A 17,939-nucleotide genomic window follows, 5' to 3' on the forward strand; every position below is an offset into this window, starting at 1 on the left:
AATCCCCCTCTGATTTTGAACGTGTGCCCCAGACAAGCTGTGAGGTCTGCCCAGGGAACGTGAAGGGGGAGTGTGGGGAGTGATGGGGAAGGCGTCCAGGGAGGGGCTGGGCTGCCCCGATCGGTGACTCTCAGAGTCACCATCCCTCTTGGCAGAAAGGTGTAATAAGCACCAATTCCAGCTCTACTGCTGTGAGCTCTGCGCCTGGAATGAGTCCTTGACCACCCTCAGTGTCCCAGACTATAAAATGAAGGAATGGGTTACATGAACTGCATGGGCTTGTCCTTTTAAAGGATATTATTTTAGATCTGAACAGGCAGATAGGAGGGCTTTCTGAGTAAAAGGGTAGGCTCCGCGGTCAGACGACACGAGACTCAAATCTTACATTCCCTAGCTGCGAGTCTGTGGACAAATTATCTGAGTTCCCTGAGCCTCAGCTTCCTCATCTGTAAAATGGACACAATAACAGGACCAACCAAAGGGGAAAGGTGGGGAGGGGGTGTGTGTGGATAAATTGGGAGTTTGGGATTAGCAGATACAAACTACTATATACAGAACAGCAGAATAGATAAATGACAAGGTCCTACTGTATAGCACAGGGAACTATACTCAATAGCTTGCAATAAACTTTAATGAGAAAGAATATTTATATAACCAAATCACTGTGCTGTACACCAGAAACTAACACACGATTGTAAATCAACTATACTTCAATTAAAAGGAAAACAGAACCTACCTCAAAGGATCAGTGGCAGAGTTAAGAGGAAATAATGGGGAAATAATAAAACGCACTGAAGACGCGTTGGCTACTCTAACTATTGAATGCAAAATCACAACGAGCACCGTGTCAGACTCTCACTGATTATTTTAACCTGCTGAAGGGGGAGGATTAAAGATCAGAAAGACATGGGCTTTGGAGCGACGGAGATCCAGGCTCTTCTGAGGAGGGCTCTGCCTCCTACCAGCTGTGGGACTCGGGGAAGTCACTTCGACCCTCTGAGCCTCAGTTTCCTCATCTTTGGAAGAGAAAAGAAGGAGCTCCCAGGAGCGGTGGACACGAAGGGGGCGGCCCTGGTGCCATCCTCGATGCGTGTAGACATTCGGTGCTTGTTCCCTTCCCTTGTACACAGGTTCATTTGTCGTGATCATCACCCTTAAGGGTTATGGAAAAGACACTATGTTTATGCACAGCAGACCGAAATAAGATCACACTGCTCTGAATAGCTCAGTTTTCTTCCCTGGTGCGTAAAAAAACAAAACAAAACAAAACAAAACAAAACAGCATTAGATAGATTTTGTAAGAAGGTAGGAGGTTCTGGCAAGGAAGATTTCTCTGTCTGCGGATATATAGTCACTGTCTCAGGACATGGTTTTTCCCAGAGACAACATGAATACTCTAATGGAGGAGGGTTTTTAAATAAAACTGTGACACCTCTTTTTAGAGGGTCTGGTCTAACACCCATTGTATAGCTGCTCACGATCTGGTTAAATCAGAATACAGGTTGAAATCTGCTGATGCCCATTTGGAGTTTATTTATTTTTTAATGCTGTAAGTTTTGTAATTTAAATCCACAGTGTAACTTAAAAAAAATTAAGGAGAGGGCAGCGAAGGGTTGGTGATGTCAGCAACAATAGGTGCTGGGTGATTGCCTGTATGGTATGAATGCTCACCGCGCCCATTACCACAGTGCAGTTAGACTGGGAAAGGCTGAGGTCCAATCGGAGAGGTAATGCGGTCATGCCTGTTGACTTGTCTGCCTTCCTGATAAGGCTGCAGCTCTCCTAACAGCAGAGACAGCCTCCTGTCTCATCTGCTCAGTGCCTGCCTGAGGTAGAAGAGACAGCGGAAGAAGAAGGGAGGAAGAATGGAGGGGGGGGCCCAGGGTGAACACAGCACTTATGAGAGACATGCCCAGCCTGCAGCAGAACCGAGGCAGCGGCCGGGTCGGTCCCTCTCCCACTTGCTCCTTCCCTCCCTCATTCATTGGCTCATCCCTGTCCAGGTTCCCTGTCCTCCCCACATGAAAAGTGCCTCCCTTCAACCAGCCGACACTCCTTCTCCCCAGTGGGGCCCAGAACACCTGATTTCCACTCAGCTCCATGCAAAACACCGGCCAAGGGGCCTTTGACAAACACCTCTCCCAGCGCCTTGCTTTCCCTGTTGGTAAACATGGGAATAACTCTTCCTGTCTACTGCACAACATGACCGTGAAGCACAAGTAAAAGGGAACTTGTAAAACTGCTGGGGTGGAGGTCATGGCTGAGAGGCGGGGACGCCGTGCTGTGCCCTCTGATTCTCGGTTCCCCTTCCCACACATGGTTCCCCACCGAGGTCCGAGCCCTGAGACTGATGTCCTGGCTCCTCCCTGGCTCTTCATGTGACAGGACAGAATTCTGGAAGGCTTAGCTCCATCTCCTCCTTCTCCTCCATCTCCATCCTCCTGTCCTCCCCCATCTCCTCCTCTTCTTCCATCTCCTCCTCCTTTTTAACTTTTTAAAAACAACTCCAAGAATACCAGGAGTGATTTCACAACCTTTTCAGACCATAGGGACGACCCGAGCCACGGGGTGCTCGATGTTACTGCGCCCCAGGCCTCTTCCCTGGAGGTTCTGACGGGTTAAGCCTCCAGCAGCCCTGGTAATGAGTGTTCATAACAGGTGCAACCGTGTGATCCCTGTGGTCGGGCTAGTCAGGGATTCCCTCATCAGGACCAAGCCCCTCATTCTGCTGATGCGCAATCGGGGTCTAGGGCTAGTCAGGGATTCCCTCATCAGGACCAAGCCCCTCATTCTGCTGATGCGCAATCGGGGTCTAGGGACCCCTTGCCTGAGGTCACACAGTGGGCACTATCCTTGGGCAGGATGCTGCAGTCAGACTCAACAAGGCCCCCATCCCACCCCCTGTGCCTTCTAACATCACCACGAGAGGCCTTCAATGAAGGTCAAAGACTAGTCCCCACACACAGCAAGCCAGGGCTGCAGCCGGGGCCAGAGCCCAGGTCGTGGCAGGGCTCTGTGTGCTGTCTTGGCCTGACTTCCTGTAGCGGGGTTCGCCCCACTTCTGAGGCTAAGGCGAGGCAGTGAGAACTATGTTTACCCGCTGCCCAGCCCCCTCCACCCCTCTCCCTGGTGCTGAGTGCTGCCTGGGGTTTGTGGGGAGGAGGCGGAATGAGTCACCTCCGGCCACTCACTGTCACTTGGTCCTCTGGGGGTGTGGGAGTGGGGGACAACTTCAGAGGTTTGCACACAGATGTAGCAATGACTTCCTGCTTTATCCATCAGCACCGGCCGTCCTGTGCACGCGCCCCCCCACCCAGCAGTGGTCCCAGCTGGCTGGGAAGGTGTGCTCTGAGGGCCCCCAAAGCAGGAGGCCCTGGGAGCCTGCATTTGCTGCAGGCTGGACTGCCGGGCCCGCTCTGTTCTCTCTCAGCAACCTGCTGCTCCTCTGTGGGGGTCTGTGGTTTGACATTTCCTTCCTTCACCACTTAGAGCCCCAGCAGCCTCCAGCCTGGCCGCTAAAGATACTGGTAAAAAAGAGGTACCGCAGAGAGCGCGAGGTCTTTTCAGGATCAAAGCGGCTGCCAAGCCAGTCGGGGGGGCCCCCCCAAACACTCTGGGGGACTGGGGACGTTGAGGTGCTGCCCAGCACCTGCTTCGTCAGGTCGTTCCTGAGACCTCACCTCCTCACCGAGGCCCGCTCATTTTCGATTGCAACCGCGCGGCACCCACGCGCCCCGGGCCCCTCACCCAGCCCGCACCGCCGCTGCGTGTGCACGCACGGCTCTCACCTCAAATTTCACTTCCTTAAATGTTCACTGTTTACTGCCCGTCCCTCTCCGCTGGCAGGTACGCTCCTGAGTGCAGGCATCCCTGTCTGCTTTGCTCGCCGAGCTCCCAGCAGAGCTCCCGGCACTTAGAAGGCCCTTTAGCGCACGTTGTTGAATGAAGGGGTGACTGAGTTGGGGTCGTGGTGGCTGCAGCCACCAGTGCCTCACCTGGCCAGGGCGCAGGATCCCCTGAGTTCGGCAGGCGCCCCTCCATCGCATGTCAGGGAGGGAAGGAGAGGGCCTCCCACTGGCTTCTCAAAACAATAGCTTAAAGGAAACAGAACCACATTCTTGTGGTGTGATGAGGAGGCCACTGGGAAGCCCCACCCCTGCTTTAAAGCGTCTCCCTAGTGACGTGTGAAATTCCAACAATGACATTGTGATTGAGGATTGAACGCTGCCCTCCTTCCTTCTAGGTCCTCCTAAGCCCCCAGTGTGTTGATTGAAATTCGTTTACCCTGTCATTCTAATGAGTTGAGCAGCAGTTCCCAGGGAGAAGCAGGGAGGAACGGGGGCTAGGGGATGAGGAGGGCAGCAAGAAATGGTGGGTGCCAAGACTGCTTTGGCTAACTCAGCAATTTTTAGGCCAAACTTGTTACCTTGAGGTGGTCACTTAAACAGGAGTGTAGACTCGGGGTCATTCCCAGATGGGCCGCCGGCTCAATGGCTTTCAGCCCCGGGGGACTTCCGGCACACAAGGCAGCAACACAGGATGCCATGTGCTGAAAGCGTGCTGCCCCGGAAATTAGGGAGCCTGGCTTCGGGGGCTGGTCTGTGTCGTGCGGAGAGGGTGGCCTTCATCACGAACCCGCGACTGCAGGCCGGTGCCTTCCTTTGTCCGGGCCTGTGGCCCCATCTGTATAAGGACGCTGGACTAGCTCACCTCTGGGGCTCCACCAGCTGCCCTAAATCTCTAGGGAACGTGAGTCCGTCTACTGTTGAGGGCTCCCTTGGTCACAGCAATGGTGCTAAGGGAGGCTGGAGCCTCTTGTCATTCTGGAGGTCCCAGAGAGCCCACGGAGTGGACGCTTACTGCCAGGGTGTGCCGTGCTGCGCATGGAGGTTTGGAGATTTGCTAGTTCACAGCACCCAAGGAATAGGAGGTCCTGGCCAAGGATAACCTCTGGCCATGGGTGATTCACGGAGTCTCCCACTCTGCAGGCTGTCCCTGGATCAGGAACACCTCACCAAGTGTGTATAAGAATCCATGTCACCAAGGAGGAGTCAGGGAGTAGAGAATGGAAGGAGATTTCAGGCCAAAGAAGCCCACCTTAGCTGTCGTAAAGAGTTATGCAATGAGCAGCTGGTTCCTCCGAGGCTCTCAGGTGGTTTGAAGATTTCTAGAAGCCAGACATCACCACAGGGACGTCAAACCAAGAGTCAGGGCACCTCAGCCCCAGGAGTACTAACACAACAAAGTACACGGCGGTCATCTCCAGAGCATAAGGCTGCAGGGTTTCCAAGAAGGAGCCACGTGCGAGCTGACGGGTCTCCCCGGAGGGGCTCTGAGCTAGACCCAGGAGGCTGAGCCAGACACGGAGAGGTTCCTGGGCAGAGGCAGGGACTGGCAGGGAGATGGAGGTGACACGTTCTGGGAGCAAGGGAGGAGCAGTGGCCGCATTGGGTAGGGACTGGCTGGAGGTTGGAGGAGGAGGCGGGTCGAGCTTGGCCCAGTTGCCTGAGGTCACATGGATCAGGGAACTTCAGGGCTCAGTGCGAGGAAGGCTGGGGTGTGGGAGAGATGATGGCTGTGCTACCTCACCAGTCCCTTTGTCTTATAGGATTCTCAGTAAGTTAAGTCAAGAAATCAACAAGAATGAAGAGAGAAGGAGCATTTTCACACGCAAGTGAGTGGGACCGGTGAGGGCCCGGAGTGGCTTTAGTGAAACACAAGGAATTTGCAAACCCAAGTCTAACCTCTCATGGGAGGTGCGGGACTGGTTTGCCCCATTTTTGATCCACAGCGATCCTTCAGTTCCAGGGGATCCCCGTCTCTGCCCTGCATCCTGCCCCGAGTCTGGGGCAGCCGGGGAACTTCTCCTAGAAAGTCAGGCAGTCACGAGCTCCCAGCCGTGGCACCAACATGGCTTTGGTAGTTTCCAGAATTTTCGGGCGGACTGGGCTGGGTTGTGGAGCAACAAGAAGAGGGTCCTGGGTGGTGAGACATACCCACATAACCTCCCCAGGGGCTCCTCTTTTAGGGCGGGGCTGAGGAAAGAGGGAGGTCGCCCTACGTCAGTAGGGCCATTAATGCAATGCTGTTTGCCTTGCAGACCCCAAGTCCAGCGGTTTCCCGAGGAGACAGGTGAGTCTCAGGGTGAGAGCGACTGCTTTGGGAGGTGACAGGCACTTCAGTGCTGTCTGCTGGTCCAGACTGAGGGGAGGAGACATGTCACTGTGCCAGCACCTGGCTCTGGCCCCTGCTCAGAGGGGACCCTCTGCAGAGACACAGTGAGGGGGTGCATGGAAGAACCGGGGCTTTGACTGAGCACCTGAGCGGAGCCAATCCCACTGCTTCTGAGTCTTTAAAGCAGTTATTCAACTGTTAAACTGCACATCCTGTTAAAAAGCTGAATCAGAAGCTCTAGGGACAGGACCTGGGTACCTGCATATTTTAAAGCAGGTGACCTTTATGCACGGGAAAGGCTGAGAACCCCTGTCTCTGTCTGGTAGAAGGAGCCTTCAGGTAAAACTCCTAGGGCCAGTACTAAATGGTTAACGCCCTGGGAGGGAGGATGAAGGCTGGGGCGGGAGGAGGCAGTGGGGGGGGGCATCCTAGCAGTGGGGGGCTGCTCTGACCGCCCCTCCCGGGGCTTCCTCGGTACTGATGATGGCGTTATCCTCTTCCACAGAAAGCCATGAAGAAGACAACGGGGGCTGGTCATCCTTTGTGAGTATGGGGTGGGCCGTTCATCCACCTTACAGCAGTTTCCGAAGCACTTCTGTAACAAATAAGGAACAAGCATAAATGCCTAAAGCTGCACAAGGCCCCCCCAGAGCCACCCAGGGCTCGGACAACGTGCTCTGTGAAGGCGGGTAGTCAGCTTTTGGGCCTTTTGATCCACAAGGCCTCATCTACCCTCCCTTCTCCCCGCGCAGCGCGGGAGCAGCCGTAGACGACACTGGGATGAACGGGCTTGGCTGTGTGCTGACAAGTACAGACGGAGGGCTGGACTTGGCCGTGGGCTTGGGGTGCTGACCACACCGCTACCACCCCCACAGCAGGGCCTTCCCCAAACCCCTCCTCCACATGGTCTACACTAAAGTAGCTTTTCTTATAGACTTAAGTCCCCACACAGAGGGAGAGTTCAGAATTAACTTATTAGCTTTGAAAGACCTCAGGGAAGGTCTGATCCCACTGGGGTTTTGTGTGTGTGTGTGTGTGTGTGTGTGTGTGTGTGGTTTTTTTGGGTTTTTTTTTTTTTTTTTTTTTTTTGGTAGGGGGAAGTAATTAGGTTTATTTATTTATTCTTGAAGGAGGTACTGGGGATTGAACCCAGGACTTCACACATGCTAAGCATGCACTCAAAACTTGAGTTATACCCTTCCCCCTTATCCAATTGGTTTTTATATTTGAGGGTCCATGGTGACCCCACTGAAAGTCTGACGAATTCTGCATACCCTCTCCCCAGAAAACTGTACAGGTAGTCACTGCACCTGAAGCCGGACTCAGGCTGACTCCATTATGGCTCGTAGCCCTGTCTGCTCATTTTACAGATGAGGCAGCTGACCCCACTGGGGACCGTGACTTTGTAGAGCCACACAGCTAGCTAGAGGCAGGCCCAGGCTCCCGGTCACCCACCCTCAGTCCAGTAGTCTTTCTGGTAAGCGGCTGCCTCTAGCGCCGTTAGGAAACAGGCACTAAACATCCCTTGTCCTGTTGGGATTCTGGTAAAAGGAAGCATCGAATTTGCAAAAAAGGAAAAGCTAACTAAGTCTGTGCTTTCTACACAAAAACAAAGGAATATGACAGATACATTCTGTTCTAAAAGGAAAAGAGACGGGACTTGCCCCCAGATGTTTATATTTACTGCCTCTTTGCTGTTGCTTGCCAGGCAGTCCCTCCTGTGCGGGAGCTCAGCCTGAGGCCAGCCTCCCCAGTCTGCTCTGTAAACCAGGAGCCTCCAGTCGCTGCTGGAGACCACACCTGGGGTCCTATCATGGGCCCGCACAACACAGGGCACTAGAGGGATGGGGAGGAGAGAAAGAACCCAATGCTATGACCATTCTATAGCTTGGATAACACATACACAGGGCAGTAGATGATTAGGGACAAAAACACGCATACAAATATAGGAGACAAGTCCCTGGGAGAAAGTAACTGTCATAGAAGCAGAAAGGAAAGGGCTATTGTTGAGAAGGGCTTATGGGGTAAGGCTTGGTGGAAAATCAGGAGCCATGGTGCTGTGGTGTGCGGGCCGAGAAGTGGTAGGACCCCCTGCTGGTCCGGGAGGCAGTCAGCAAGGGCTGGAGAGGCACTGAGGCCACGGCTCTGAAGTCCCATTCACCAGGGGTTCTGTCCCCTGCTCTCAAGGTACAGAACACTGATGGCAGGACGAAGTCTTTTTCAGAGTTCAGGAAGATACTCAACCTCACCCTACCTTCCGATGTTCAAATACATATATATATTCCTCAGTTCAAAAATGAACACAGGCACCTCTCAGTTGAGGACCTTAGACAGTCTTCCCTAAGCCACCTAGCAAAGCTGTCAGGATTTCTAGGCTCTCAGTACATGCCTTTCCTCAGCCTCCCATTGCCTCTTTCCACACTGCTCATGACTCCAGAGGGATGCCCTGGGCGCATTCAGTACCCACCTGGCCTTGGCCTGAGACTGACTGACAAGCCAGGCATCGCTCGGCAGCTGATGCTGCCACCCCTGCCTGGGAAATCATTTCTGTAACTGTCCACTTCCACGGGCTGCTTCCCAGGCAATCACCCAGCCCCTCAGGCTTACTTTCCCTGAGACCCACAAAGAAGCACAAGTAAAATACAATAAAAAAATTTAAAATTTAGAAAGTGTCTCTTCCGGCTGTCGGATGCCATGGACAATAAGCTGTTGTTTCCATATGCTCAACTCTCAGCAGAAAGACTAGCCCAGCCCTGACCATCCCTGCTCGGGCACAACTTAATCTGCCTTCTAATTACCCGGCTTTGCTTATCTGGTTTCCCCATTAGCACTGCCTTAGAGGCTGCACCGGGTCATAGCAGGAGAAATTTTTGAGCGTAGACACCCTGAGAACAGAACTGACAATTAACTAGGTGCATCACAGGTGCTCCAGGCGGTTAGTCTTCGTCTTGGCGACGCCCGGAGTAAAAAATGTGTTTACTCAAAACAGCGAGCTGTCACATCCCTCTATTCCAGTGTTCTCCTCATTTCTTCTGCTTTTCTATGTTGTGCAAAAAAAAAAAAAAAAAAAAATGCAGAGAAAAATACACTTACCTTGTGGTCTGAAGGCCTTGATGGGGGTCCCAAGTCTACATCTTGCTGGCCCTGAGATTTGCACTCCCTGACCTCAGTGTTCTCGTGTGTAAATGGGAGGGACCGTCCTAGTGCTGCCTGCCCCCAAGTGAGTACCACTGGGAGGCTCGGCAGAGGGAGAGCAGGTGTGGGTACGTGGTGTGCCAAGGAGCCTCTACACACCGCACTGTCCCCATCACTGCGTCGGCAGGAAGAAGATGACTATGAAAGTCCCAATGATGATCCTGATGGGGAAGACGATGGTGACTATGAGTCCCCGAATGAGGAGGAAGAGGCGCCGGTGGAAGATGATGCCGATTATGAGCCGCCACCCTCCAATGACGAGGAAGCCCTGCAGAACTCCATCCTGCCTGCCAAGCCTTTCTCCAACTCCAACTCCATGTACATAGGTAAGGGCCCTGGCCGCCCAGCCCCTACTGATGCATGGGGGGACCAACACCCATGCAGCAGAAAGCTTTGTGTGCTGATGCCAGCTCAGCTTCTGAACAGCTGTGTGGCTTTGGGCAAGTCACTCCACCTCTCTGGGCCTCAATTTCCTCATCTGTGAAATAGGATGATAGTAATATTACCGACCACGGGTTTGCTGTGAGAATTATTAATACTGCAGATAAATCACTGCTGGTGGTGGCTGACATCAGCCCTGAACTGCCACTTAAGGGTACTGGCAGTAACTCATTCTGTGTGTCACTGATGCTCAGGAGTCCTTTCCTGTTCGTCCCAATCTTTGCCCAATTCACGGTTATGTGGCACTGCTACCTACAGACTGGCAGAATAAATATAATGATACTGGATGTGAGTTGACCATAACTTTAAACATTTTAAACAGTATTTAAGATTTTCATGATCTATCTGTTCCTAGCAGCTCATATCTGTCTGCCTCATTCATTCACCTATTCATTCAATCAGCAAAAATTACTGATCTCCTACTGCGAGCCAGGCATCATTCTAAATGGTGAAATGTGAAATCATCCGGAAAGCAGACACAGCCCTTGCCTCACGGGACTTACACTCTAGCGGAGCTGGTGACAGAAAACAGGCACACGCAGCCCTGCATAACAGAGCATCAAGGAGCAAGCCACCACACTGATGAGCAATGCCACAGACATTAGTGCCACTCGTCCTTCAGGCTGTGTAACACTTGGCAATTTTAAAGCCGTTTCACAAACACAATCAACACTGCATTCTGTGTTTTGAAGCAGCTTGTGTGAAACGAGCAACAATGATCAAGTTTGTTTCATATACAGGGAAACTGAGGCCCAGAGAAGAAATAGATAACCAAGCTGCTGAGTGCCTGGTATGTGCCAGTTATGAGCATACAAAATGAACAGGACAGGAGACAGTCCTCACCGTAGAGAATTCATAGTCCAGTGGGTGACAAATGAGTCACCAAATGATTTAGTTAAACCGTGATAGGTACTCAGGAAGACAAGTGCAGGAAATGAGGCTGGGGTGTGTGCCTAGTCTGCATCCCTGAGGACAGGACAGTAAGCTGAAACTTAAAAGATGCGTAGGAGTTGGCTAAGTGAGGGCAGCTGTGGGAAGGGAAGAGCATTCTAACCAGTCGAAATGGCCATGCAAAGGCCCTGGGGCTCGAAGGAGCATGACAGGTCGGAGGAGCTGAGAGATGGCCAGTGTGGGTGCAGGGGTATGAGATGAGACCAGGCTTGCGGGGTTCTGAACCCGACTTTCTATGAAAGAGGGCTGCCTCCCCAGGGCTGGGACTAGGCGGGGACAAAACAGGCCCCCAGGGCACAAAAGGGCAAGGAGGCCCCGGCTCACAGCCCCGGGCTGGCCTTTCCCTGTCAGAGGGGCGGGACACTGCCGGCCTTCAGCCTGGCCTGGGGATACTTCTGTGATGCTCAGAGTAATGTGAGTTTCGGTGAAGTCTGTGCTTTGGTGACCAGCTCCTCCCTTTAAGGGAGGAGGGAGGAGGGAGGGGGAGGACAGCCCAGAGCATTTATGAGGGGAAGGTAGGGGACCTCGAGCAGGACCCTCCTGAGCCATGACAGTGGACGTTACTTTGCCCAGGCAGCTGGGTGTGCCTGTGTGTGTGTGTGTGCGGGTGCGCACATGTCTGCATGTGCGTGTGCATTTGTGCGTCTGTATACGTGGGGGCATGTGTATGTTTACAATTTGTCTGAAAACACTCCCTTGAGATATTAGCTGAGCTAATTACCAAGAGGCCTTTTTTCACACCTTCATCAGCAAAACCTCTGCTAAATACCCATTCCCCAGAGGTGAGGTGAGAGTTGCTCCTAAGTGGAAGGTAAGACAACCCGGGCAGCTGCAGAGAAGGCAAGGGGCCAACGACTCCCCACCCCTTGAAGGACCCAGGTGTGGACGTATCTCCGGCCTGGGCTGGCCTTGGTGGTGGTGGCGGGGGGAGGGTTGGGGGATCCGGTGTCCTCGGAGCTGGGAGATGAGGCGAGCAGGCGCTGGATGGGTTCCTGGAGAGCCCTGGGCGCGGCCCACAAGCGCTGCCAGATGCAGCGTTCCTCTTTTCACGTGAATGCCCTTGCGTTTCCACAGACCGGCCCCCCTCCGGGAAAGCGCAGCAGCCGCCCGTGCCCCCCCAGAGGCCGATGGCCGCCCTGCCTCCTCCGCCCTCCGGCCGGACTCACACGGTAGGCTCCGCGCTTCCTGTTAACGCACTTCGGGTCCTCGGGATGGTATCCTCTGCAGAGAGAACGGAACAACGGTCATCTTTACCCAGTTTTAGCCAATTGGAAAAAATCTATGCAGGCTGGGAAAATGCAGACCCAAGTACTCACAGTGGGCTTTTTGGGGGGTGAAATATTGGTGATTTTTAAACATAACGCTTTTATCATCGGTATTTTTTCTTTACCACAAACGATATAAACTACTTCTATAGCAAAAGTCCCCTTCTAATATTTATTGTGTTATTACGTCCTACTTTTTAAGTAAGTGAAAACTGTAAAATAAACTAAGAGGACCAAGTAAATCGGTCCCAAACCACCTGCAAAGAGACTTGCGCCACCTGCTGGCCAACTCCTGAAATTCCACGGACAAAAGAACTGAGACCAAAGCGTGTTCACACTGTGAACCCAGGGAGGAAGCAAACCCCCTTTCCTCTTAATTTACTTTATTTTACTTTTGGAGGGGGGGGAGATCACTAGGTCTACTTGTTTAGTTAGTATAAGTTTTTTTTTAATGGAGATACTGGGGATTGAACCCAGAACCTTATGCATGCTAAGCATGTGCTCTACCTCTGAGCTATACTCTCCCCTCCATTGTTTCTCTTTCTTCAAGCTTACAGTCTCAGGCCCTGTGGGTCTAAATACAGGCACACCTCATTTTACTGCATTTCGCTTTACTGCGCTTCCCAGATACTGCATTTTTTACAAACTGAAGATTTGTGGCAACACTACCTTGTCAGATGATGGTTAACATTTTTTAGCAATATTTTAAAATTAAGATATCTCCATTGTTTTATTAGACATAATGCTACCGCACACTTAATGGACTGCAGTATAGTATAAATGTAACTTTTATATTTACTGAGAAATCAAAAAAATTGTGTAGCTGGTGTTGATGAAAATTTAACTAACCATCAAACTAAGAAGAAAAAAAGAGAATTTTATTCGAGCCAAACTGAGGATTGTAACCTGGGAGACAAACTCACAGAAGCTCTGAGAACTGCTCCACTGGTCAGGAACTAGAGATGCAGTTTCGTACACCTTTGAGACAAAGAATTATGTATCATACTGACAGGTTAACATTATACACAAAGTTAATCAGAGATGTTTTGGTCAGGTGTGCATGTACAGAGTGAGCCTTTAGGTCAATCGACCCCCTGGCAGGATGAGAAAGAAATAATAAACTTAAAAATCACAATGCTGGCATCAGAAGAAAGGGAGCGTTTTTCTCCAAGTTTGTTTACGTCCTCCTGCCTTGAGGAGGTCTGGTTAATGGATACGGCAGATGCACATTACACATTGGGGAAGGCCCGTCACAAATGGGTGCATGCTATGTGTGTTTCAGTTCTGACTTAGTCTGATTGTCCCGCCCTAGGGAAATTTATGATTTTTTCTCATCACTAGCCTTATTTTGATTTTTGCTTTATTGCGGTAGTCTGGAACCAAGGCCACAGTGTCTCTGAGGTGTGTTTGTATCCAGAGAGACCCTGAGAAGTTCAGGCTCAGGAGTCAATAGCTGGAGGTGTGTTCCCGTCACAAGGGACCAGAGCACTGTGACAGCTGTGCTGAATGCCAAGTGTCAGGGCTGGAAGGGGGGAGACGACGTCTTTTTCTTCCCCTGAGCTCAGAATCCAGATCACATTACGGTTGGGATCCCCCATCTAAGAACAGACGGCTCCCTCCTGCTTGTGCAGCTTTATTACAAAGGGGGCTCACGGAGCTGAATTTATCTATACACACGTTTTGCTTTTGAAACCTGAAGGCCTTCACCTCACCCTTGGGATGCAGAATTCGTTCATTCAATCGGCACATACATATTGAACAGCAGTGCCCAGCAGTGTCCCAGCTGCTGGCAACAGAGCGTGAACAAGACAGATAAGGTCCCTGCTCTCATGAAGTTTTGATTTGGGTTAGAGGGAGATGGATAACAGACAAGAAAAGAGGTGTAGAAACAAGATCACTGGAGTAGTAATGTGTGGTCAGGGAGACAGAAGACCAGAGGACAAGGTGGGTGGGGAGGTAACACTGAGTTGGACAGAAGGAGCCAGTTGTGGCAAGAGCTGGGAAAAGAACATTCCAGGCAGAGGAAAACACAAGAACAGAGATGCCCAAAGAGGGCATGAGCTTGAGATGTTGCAGGACTGCAAGAAGAGACACGGTGAGAGCCCACGTGCAGGGGAGAGAGGAGCATAAAAAGGTGCTGGGAGGGTGGACAGGAGCCAGCTCAGGCAGGCCCTGCAGACCATGATGAGTTTTCATTTTGTTCCAATTGTGGCACAAGCCACTACAAAGCTTGGCAGGGGAGTGGCATGCAGAAAATACCTTGAGAAAATAGTCTCACAGAGTATGGAACAGGGATCCCAGACAGCAGGCCACTGTTTGGGTGAGAATTGCTACGTGTGTGGATGGAACAGAGATGGAGAAAAGTGAACAGATGCAGACATATGTCGGGGGATGAAAGCCCCCAGGGCTTGCGGATGTGTTGGAAATTCTTCCTAACACATGGATTTCTTTTAAAGCAGCCGCTACCCCAACCCCAGCCCAACCATGAAGAGCCTAGCAGAAGTAGAAACCAGAAAACGGCAAAGCGTAAGTCCAGGGGCCACCCTCTCTTGCCCACCAGCCCACCCGCCTCCCTCCCCCAGCCAACTGCTTTCTTTGGATTGACTTCTGTCTCTTTCCCTTCCAGTCCCTGCTCCTTCCATAGACAGAAGCACGAAACCACCCCTAGATCGTTCTTTAGCTCCGTTTGACAGAGAGCCCTTCATGCCAGGTTGGTATCTTTCATGTTTGATGCATAGTAATAGTGGCCAGCATTTATAGAGTGCTTACTGCATGCTTTTCACAGGCACTAGCTCATTTAACTAGCGCCACAGTCCTATGAAGCGGGGACTATTAGAATCATCCTCATTGTGCAGATGAGGAAACTGAGGCATGAAGAGGTAACTTCCCAAGGTCACTCAGCTACCAAGTGATGGGGTTGGAGACTCAAACCCAGAGCAGCCTGATGCAGACCTGGATGCATTAGCCAGATGCAGGGCCTTCTCCACGGGTGCGATCTGTGTACACACATCCATCCCATCATCCTCCTGGAGGATAATGGGGGAGGCGTCTGGGCTAAGAGGCAAGAGGCCTGGGAGAGCTGCTGTCTGCTGCCTTGGCTGCTGCTCAGCAGCTCACTGACCAGTGAGGGATGTTGCTTTTTCAGACTCCTCATTTGTAAGGTGGGTGCTCTGTAATGAGAAAATGCCTTATAAAACTTTAAGGCGCTGTTCAGATGTCAGAGTTGTCTTTTGTTGTGTGTGTGCGCGGTTGACCAAACTGTGGGTATATCACAGTCCTTTTCCTCCCGAATTGGCCCAGAGTATTCTTAGATTGCAGTTAACCACTGCATAAAGCTATTTTCAACTCAATTCTGAAACTTACCTACGATTTATTGAGCACCTACTATGGGGCAAATGCTTTATACACCACAGATAAGTTATAGTCATGCTTCATTATCTGTGAGGGGGATCAGTGCCAGGACCCCAGTGGATATCAAAATCTGGGGATGCTCAAGTCCCTTATATAAAAATGGTCTAGGATTTGCATACAACCTGCGAACATCCTCCTGTGTGCTTTAAATCATCTCTAGATTACTTGTAATACCCGATACAATATAAATGCTATGCAAATAGTCATAAATACAGTGTAAATACACGTACACAGTTATCAGGGCATGGCAAATTCAAGTTTTGCTTTTTGGAACTTCCTGGAATTTTTTCTAAATATTTTCAGTTGAGGTTGATTGGATTTGTGGGTGTGGAACCTCAGGACAAGAGTTATCTTCATCTCTACATTATCTCCAACGCTCACACCAACCCAGCAAAGGAGGCACACTATTATCCCCACTTTGCATATGATAAAACTGAGGCTCAGAGAGCTTAAATAATTTCCCCAAATGTGCGTAACTAGGTGCAGGATTTGAACCCATGTCTTTCCGACTTCAGAGTGGGTGCCGTTTTCTACCACATCACGCGGCAGTAGGAGACCCTGGATTTTCCTTGCTGTGCACTAGGGGGTTCTGGGGAAGGAGCCCTGAGCTTTGAAGGACAAGGAGCCTGGAGCCCCAGCTCCACCCCTGCCCTTCCTTAGCTACGTGGTGAGCAGGACATTCAGCCTGTGCGGCCTCGGTCTCCACTTCTGTTGGCAAAATGACTTTCAGTTCTTGGATCTGAGGCTACGTGCTTGCTGCTGTTTCCTTGAACTGCATCACAGCTCTGCTGACTCACGCAAAGTTATGTCGGCTATGTACGTTTAAAACGGCCTGCTGTGGAGGGCTGGACAAATCACGTCAAATCAAAGTGAAGACAGAGAGATTCGACTTCAAATTCCAGCCCTGCTAACTCACATGAGTCGAAGCATCAGAAAAGTGGAATCTTGACGTCAAACCCTTCAGGGTCACTTCCTGAACAAAAGTTATCCTTTCTAAAGACTTTTTTTCTTTTTCAAGACACCTTTTCTTGACAATACCAGCTCCACCCTTGAATTACTCCCTTACCCATGATGCTATGGGAGAACTAACCTCTTACAATACTCAGACTCTTATCAGGAGACTCCTAACATGCCCAGAGAATATGCATAAACCAGCAGATGTCTTTAAAAGAAACTCTATTCAGGCCTAATGATATAAATCTATATTTTCTGGCCAGCCCTCTAAAGTAGGGTTTCCACCCAAAACCAAAGTTTTATAAACGAACATTTTTCTATGCCACTCAAACCCTCTCCCGCTAAGCAGTGAGCTCTTCCCAGTGGGACACGATTCTTAGGACTGACTTATCATGGGCCTGGCATGTGCTCAGTCTTTAAAGAATGAATCATGTTGTGAAAGTGCAACCCCAGGCAGGTGTATCGCCCCTCACCTTAGGGTGTTAACTGTGCCGGCAGGTCAGGAGAGGGGAAGAAAGAGGTGCTATCTAATGACTGTCAGCACCCCTGGGTCATGTGCCTGACCCTGCGTGTAAACTGTCACCTGGTCCTTACAGCAAACCTATGTGGTTTTAACCTATAACCCCCATTTTACAGGTGGGGAAACTGAGACTCAAAGACTTTAAGTAACTTGCTCAAAGTCGTACAGGACTTGCTTCTAGACCTGGTTGAATCCAGTTAACTAATACCTTTATTACATTGAAGACATAGGACATATCTACTTTATGGGACCTCCGACAGAATAAAAAATACATTGCTCTGAATAACTTTGCAATGCAGAGTTCTCAGGTACACCAAGGATTTCTTCAGGGGGCCTGCATGTCATCTGTTCTGAGAGGAAAGTAAAAGAAAGAGAGAGAAAGAGAGAAGGAAAGAAAGGGGAAAAAAAAAGGGAAAGACTAACAAACCCAAAACATGATTTGCAACCTGCCAGAAGAATCTTCTGAAACTCTCTCCTCCAAGTTAGGAAATTTTCCAGAAACTAAGTGTAATGCCTGACACAGCATCAAGTGTACCCCAGGATTAAAGGACAGCTGACCCCTCCATGGCAAATGGATTTGTTTCAGACATGAAAATAAGGATGAACAGAGAAACTCTTGACCAATGAAAGCATCAACTCCCAAGAAGGCATTAATCCTTTTTATCATCAATTACATGCAATAAAATGTTGCAGAGAAGCACAGAACCCACAACGCTGTTCGTATGCACACAACACGTGCGATCCTTGGGCAAAGTCACTTAATTTGTTTGAGTCTATGAAATTAGGTGCTGTGTGAGGGACCCTTGTGTGTCTAAAGTCTGACTCCTCAGTGCTTAAACCAAGTCAGCCGTCCAAGGGCTCAGATTCAGTTTCATCAAACAGTGTTTTAACGCCTCGCGCTTGGCTGTTAAACTCAAGGCCTGTCTGCTGTTCTGTCGTTTACAGGAAAGAAACCAGTGATTCCTGAAAAGGTAAGCTTTCGCCTTGTTTTGCTTTGTTTTGTTTTGGTTTTTGCTCCATTTTGTCTC

General features: G+C 50.5%; 1 protein-coding gene and 1 long non-coding RNA gene across 3 annotated transcripts in view; one reads left to right on the top strand and one right to left on the bottom strand.

Moving 5' to 3' along the window:
* The window catches only part of LCP2 (lymphocyte cytosolic protein 2), a 45,264-nt gene that overhangs the window by 12,788 nt on the left and 14,537 nt on the right, over positions 1 to 17,939 (top strand). The window contains exons 4-11 of one of the 2 annotated variants that reach the window (XM_074350307.1): positions 5,609 to 5,674; positions 6,101 to 6,132; positions 6,680 to 6,717; positions 9,497 to 9,695; positions 11,836 to 11,930; positions 14,483 to 14,552; positions 14,653 to 14,736; positions 17,857 to 17,882. In XM_074350307.1, the coding sequence (XP_074206408.1) occupies positions 5,609 to 5,674; positions 6,101 to 6,132; positions 6,680 to 6,717; positions 9,497 to 9,695; positions 11,836 to 11,930; positions 14,483 to 14,552; positions 14,653 to 14,736; positions 17,857 to 17,882 (610 nt within the window). The remainder of the gene's footprint in view (positions 1 to 5,608; positions 5,675 to 6,100; positions 6,133 to 6,679; positions 6,718 to 9,496; positions 9,696 to 11,835; positions 11,931 to 14,482; positions 14,553 to 14,652; positions 14,737 to 17,856; positions 17,883 to 17,939) is intronic. The other variant, XM_074350308.1, reaches the window with a different exon arrangement.
* Positions 614 to 4,037, bottom strand: LOC141574644 (uncharacterized). Its single transcript, XR_012501584.1, has 2 exons — positions 3,789 to 4,037; positions 614 to 1,153 (listed from the first exon to the last, which is right to left on the bottom strand). It is a non-coding gene; the product is annotated as an uncharacterized LOC141574644 (long non-coding RNA).

Source organism: Camelus bactrianus, chromosome 22 (genome assembly GCF_048773025.1).
Source record: "Camelus bactrianus isolate YW-2024 breed Bactrian camel chromosome 22, ASM4877302v1, whole genome shotgun sequence".
Lineage (NCBI taxonomy): Eukaryota > Metazoa > Chordata > Mammalia > Artiodactyla > Camelidae > Camelus > Camelus bactrianus.